The 5,640-nt window shown below is 42.4% G+C and overlaps 1 protein-coding gene across 1 annotated transcript; it reads left to right on the top strand.

Annotated features, from left to right (window-relative positions):
- Nucleotides 1-5,439, top strand: LOC105437497. Its single transcript, XM_030976074.1, has 2 exons — nucleotides 1-2,417; nucleotides 5,182-5,439. Exons 1-2 carry the CDS (start codon nucleotides 216-218, stop codon nucleotides 5,437-5,439), a joined length of 2,460 nt encoding a protein of 819 aa, XP_030831934.1. The 5' UTR covers nucleotides 1-215.
- The last annotated feature ends 201 nt before the right edge of the window (nucleotides 5,440-5,640 follow it).

Consider the following 5,640-nt stretch of genomic DNA (forward strand, 5'->3'; position numbering starts at 1 on the left):
AAATATCGGTATTTACCGCCCAACCATGAATTGAATACCCTTTCTGCATCTTTTGAATCGTTTAATTTGTAATGAATGAATAAAGATTCACAATTAATCAATATGATTAATACTGATGCCTTAACACTTTTTCCACAGGGATTGTCTACGCGCATTACTGTGTTGAGGAGTTCTGCCTTGGTGGCGAAGAAACGACTGTATGTAGTTGCGATGACATGTGCCAATTCTTTGGTGATTGCTGTCCAAACTACCCTCTGCCAATCTCCAGCGGGACTCTGTCAAACGAGACTCTGTCAGCCGAGACTATATCAAACGAGAATCTATCAAACGAGACTCTATTAGACCTTGACGTATGGGAATGTATCGTTGATACTTTCCTTCCACTATTCTACCCAGAGCTCGGACATGGTTACAGGATGATTGCTAGGTGCCCATCAGGATGGTCTTTAGAGGAGGATGTCAAACGAAACTGTGAAGAGGTTCCTCACAATGGAACTATAGATGTTCTTTATATTTACCAGGACACGTACTTTAGAAACCTGGGCTGTGCTACTTGCCATGGGTATGAAGAAAGTTCCTTGACAGCTGTTGTCATTTCAGCAGACCAACAATGTTCGTGGGGATATAATAATACCCTTGAATGCATGACCCCAATGCCCACATTACAGTCCAACGTTTCGATGAATACCAGCGGATCTGATATAGATATGTCTACTGTTCAAACTATCCCAAAACCTCGACTTTGCCTCGTGAATACAACGGAAAGTTGTCCAAACGGGACTAATGAACAGATATCCCGCGAGTGTCAGTATTATTACAAACCATTCATTAGTGAAGGTGTTGTAAGTAAGCATCCTGCATGCAGTAATTGCAATGGAGGTTCCTCTGTCAGATGTCCTATAGAAATGTCTGTTGATTTTTCAGATAGAATTGCACAAGTAGAATCAATGGATCGAGTTGATGTAGGAATAATTGAAATTTTTAAAATACCCAAACCCATCATAACCCTAGCATGCATTGAAGGATTTGAATTGGATGATAATGGTGACTGCGCTCCGATATCATCCGATTGGCCCGTCTGTCAATCCAATCATTTTGGAGTCAAACAAAGTAACGGAACTGTAGAGTGTTTAGAAGAGATGTTTTGTTTCAGGGAGGTGACCATAGACAATATTACAACATCTGTAATACTTCCACTACCTTGTCTAGTAAGGTCTTCAACAGACGTGGTTAATGATACTATAACATTCAGCTTGATTTACAGAAATGACATGAACCCATCTCTTGATATAATCCAGAGAGACATCATACATCGACTTCAAACTCCTAGCCGAGACGATTGCAAGGACATAGTAATATCAGCTAGTCAGTCCTGTTATGTCGAAGACAACCCTGGAAACATAACACATCGTTGTCCCGAGGAAATGTTTGTTGGATACTATTTGGATTTTACGCCTTCTCTTATCAACAACGAGTCTCTTATTTTCTTCAATGGAACTTATATTCGTCCAAAATGGTGGAGTAATATCACCAACATGCAGTTCAGCAATGCCAACGTCTCGTCAGAGTATCAGTTTGTTGTGTGTGGGACCGAGATTGTTCTCCAAACCTGCTCTTTCTTCACGGTTTCCAATGATTCCATTGAATGGGACTACCAAGAAAACCAGTCTGTTATTCTGTATCAAGGTCAGATGTACGACACAGAGGACATTCTGATTCATCCCGATGGTTCCATAAGCATCTGCTATATTGATCAGGTCACACCCGTTGATAGGACATTGATGATCCTAGGACATGTTCTCTTTGCCATATCATCAGTTTTTCTCTTTGCTACATTGATTACTTACGTTGCCTTTTCTACCTTGCGGAATCGTCAAGGTGTATCCATAATGAATTTCATTGTTGCGTTGTTCCTTGGACAAATCTTCCTTCAGTACATACGTCTTTCAGTCTCCCAGTTGGGAATACCTTGCATAGTCGTTGCTGCGTTATCCCATTTCTTTTTCCTTGCTTCGTTTGTTTGGACGACTATCCTTGCTTGGGACCTGAGTCGAAGCTTCGCAGCAAGTAAGATGAAATCGTTTTCATCTAGCTCATTTGGTCGTAAGATGGTGGCTTTTCTTGTTATTGGATGGGGCACTCCTCTCGTCTTTGTCTTGATCACTTTGGTACTTCAGTTTGGAGGATTTCAGAATGGTCCTTTATTGGAATACGACAATAGTAGATGCTGGCTTGCCAAACTATCTAGCATAGTCATGTTCTTTGTTCCAATGTCTGTATGTCTACTTTCCAATCTCGTGTTTTTTGTCATCACGGTACATGGAGTTCATTCTACCAAGAAAACAACATCGGTGCTAAAATCTGGCCAGGACTCTCAATTCAAACAATGGGCGGTTGAACTCAGAATATATGTCAAGGTACGTTCCGAACAAGAATGCTGTTTCCTCAAAGCATAATGATTCTAAAATTTAATAGCGAATTGTGAAGCAATTTAATGGAAGTAGATCTACTTACTACTCAACGTCGTTTTATCAGTCCATCCTGGCTTCTTCTGGTGGTCTGATTCTTGTTTCGGGGGGGGGGGGCGTCGTCCTTTTCTTCACGTCTGATGCCCATGAAGTGGGCACGTGAACTTCTTAACGGGAAAATTAGTTACGGGAGAGACGGCTGATGACTTCTCATAGTACCCTGTCCCCCTTTTTGTTACTGGTAGCGCTTTCACTCTCTCCCAAATCACTTCTTTTACCCCTAAAGCCTCGGTCACAAATGCCATTACAAATTGCTACGAACGCCGTACGAACGCTTTTCAGACAATGGAAATTCGGGAAGACAATGGATAAACGCGGAGATTCGTACGAAATTATCGTTCGTACGAACCTTTGTGACCGTAGCATTACTCGAACTACGGTCCTTCTCTGCCCTAGATTTTAAGGCTAGTTTGGAAAAAGTGTCCCGTCGTGTTGAGGTGTGAGAAAATAGCTGAATCAGGTATTATGATAATCATAATTCGATTAATTTGACTACTACTCCTAACAGTGCTATCTACGTTACAGACACATAATACAAACGACTATTCAAAAGCTTCTGAAAACAAGACTTATGTCGTCAACGATACTTTGAAAACAGCACTGTATGCAGTGAATGTAGGTTTTATTAGTTTATGTTAATTGACTTCCATTGACGTAGCATAGGAGTCTCTACATTCTCTGTCATCCCATCTGGTGCCGTAGACGATGGTAGGCCTACGTATCATTTAGTTGTGGGCTGTTACAATGAGTAGCTTTCTCTGTTTTGTGTGCGGTTGTCAGATGTTAATATTCCAAACCGGCTAGAGGCACGCCTGATTCACTTATATTCACCTGCAACATAGTGGTATACAGAGTCACTAAAGTACTTGTCTGTGAGTAATTGTGAGCTACCTGGCTGTTCGCCTTTCGTAATTGTTTGTGACGTGTCACCTACTAAAAGGTCTCTCCCGTAACTAGTTTCCCGCTAAAGGCCCGGTCACACAGGGAGGACGCATGGGGAACGCACGGCCAGCGCATTGGAAATTTGCAATTTGGGCCAGTGCGTTGTCGTTCGCTAGGCGTGCGTCATCATTCGTTACTCGTTCGTCGAGCGCGCTGGACCAACGCTGGACCAGCGCTATGCATGCGTCGTCATTCGCTGTGTGCGTCGGGATTTTTTGAGCATGCTCAAAAACGTGCGCCGAGCTCGACACATGAATATACACGCCAAAGGCACGCCAGACATGCGTGGAGCGCGCTAGACCAGCGCCAGACATGCGTGGAGCGGCGGAGCACACGCCCTGTATACGCACAGCGCGCTAGCTACACGCCATGCATTTTGTGTCAGCTCGCTAGCTTTTCCAAAATTATGACATAAGTTAGGCACACGTTCTTTTCCGATTTCCAATGCGCTGGCCGTGCGTCGTAGAACGCGGTGCATGCGTGGACCATTCGTCCAGCGCGCTAGCAACACGCTATGCATTCGTGGAAGTTAACATCATGTGCGCTCTGTGTACGGTCTGTATGCGCACTGTATGCGCCCTGTATGCGCTCAGCGCGCTAGCAACACGCTATGCATTTGGTGTCAGCTCGCTGTAGCTTCGACAAAAGTTGGGCGCACGACAACGCACTGGCCAAAATTGCAAATTTCCAATGCGCTGGCCGTGCGTTCCCCATGCGTCCTCCCTGTGTGACCGGGCCTTAAGATAAGAAGTTCACGTGCCCATTTCACTGCTCAACCACCGGACGATCAAAACAAAATCAAAGATGACCCCCCCCCCCCCCCCCCCCCCCCCCCCCCCCCCCCCCCCCCCCCCCCCCTCCTCAAATGGGAATTGGAGCACATGTAAAAGCCATTATGAACTGGTGAGATGTCGCGGAGTAGCTAATAGATCTAATTTCAGTAATTGAATCACACTCCGCTGTAACTTCCAACGATACTGGATGAATCTCCATTTTCATCTATGAATATAAAACATTGGACATAGTAACATAGTCCTACATTAGCAAGTCCATATCAATAGGTTGAATGAATGAAATATTGAGTGATTCTATTCAGCAGATGTTAAAGTGTTTTGTTCACAATATAGCTATAACATGCCTGTTAATGTAACAAAGTAAATCAAAAGACGAGGGGTGACAACATTTTCAAAATAGAAGATTAACACTGTTAACGTGATTAATTAAACTGTTCTGTACTGTTAGGTCTAGCATGTCGAAAGTGTAAATCTACCATTTTGATTATGTTGTCGCTCATTGGCCCTTCTAAATTGTGATTAAATAATTTGTAGAGATTTATTCAACATAATTCTACAAATGCTTACACGACAAAAAAAACAAACAACAATTATTCAGGAAACATAAATAGTAAATTCCTATTACCATAACCGTGAAAAATAATAAACATGTCGTATAAGTTAAATTATAATGATTCTCTGTTGTCTCTGTCTCTCTCTCTCTCTCTCTCTCTTTCCACCATTCCAATCTGTCTCTGTCTTAGTATATGTTCTCTCTCTGTCTCTTAACCAGCTTCTAATTTAATTTATGTTTGGTTCTTCCCTTCAATTGATTCTAATTATAACTACACCCGCGACTACAAGTGTTGCGCTTTTGAAATCCAAGTATAGCTGAACTGTTTCCTTTGGTCTCTCTACCTTCTCGTCATTTGTAATAGATCTCAGCTCTTCTTGGATTCGCCTGGTTATTTGGGTTCTTAGCTATGGTCATCGATGTCCCCTTTATGGACTATCTCTTCGTCATCGTCATCAGTCTCCAAGGCGTCTTCATTTTTATTTCATTTGGTGCCAACAAACGAGTGAAGAAACTCTGGCGAACATCCATGGATAACTCAACGCTGTGGACGACTCTTTCTCGGAGAGAGTATTCAAGAGGTCGAAGTAGCACCGGAACACAGGATGGACATAAACCTTAGAAATTAAATTATAGAAAGAAAGCAATTATCTTCACGAGCAGATTGTAGGTTGACATCCTTGCTTGTGTTCAAGCGATTTCTATGTTTTCTGCCAAATTTCATTACCTACATACGTTCCCATTATATATGTATATTCGTTCTGAAAAATGTATACATGTAATTATAAAACATGTAGAGTGGTGTTTTTGTCTAAAATGTAAA

This window comes from Strongylocentrotus purpuratus, unplaced genomic scaffold (assembly GCF_000002235.5).
Source record: "Strongylocentrotus purpuratus isolate Spur 01 unplaced genomic scaffold, Spur_5.0 spur5_scaffold_8, whole genome shotgun sequence".
Taxonomy (NCBI): domain Eukaryota; kingdom Metazoa; phylum Echinodermata; class Echinoidea; order Camarodonta; family Strongylocentrotidae; genus Strongylocentrotus; species Strongylocentrotus purpuratus.

What these genes read in the sequence shown, in the direction of transcription:
- LOC105437497 (XM_030976074.1), top strand. Translation starts at nt 216, where the DNA reads ATGTGCCAATTCTTTGGTGATTGCTGTCCAAACTACCCTCTGCCAATC. An exon ending in AACTCAGAATATATGTCAAG is followed by an intron (nt 2,418 to 5,181) that starts GTACGTTCCGAA and finishes CATTTGTAATAG; the next exon opens with ATCTCAGCTCTTCTTGGATT.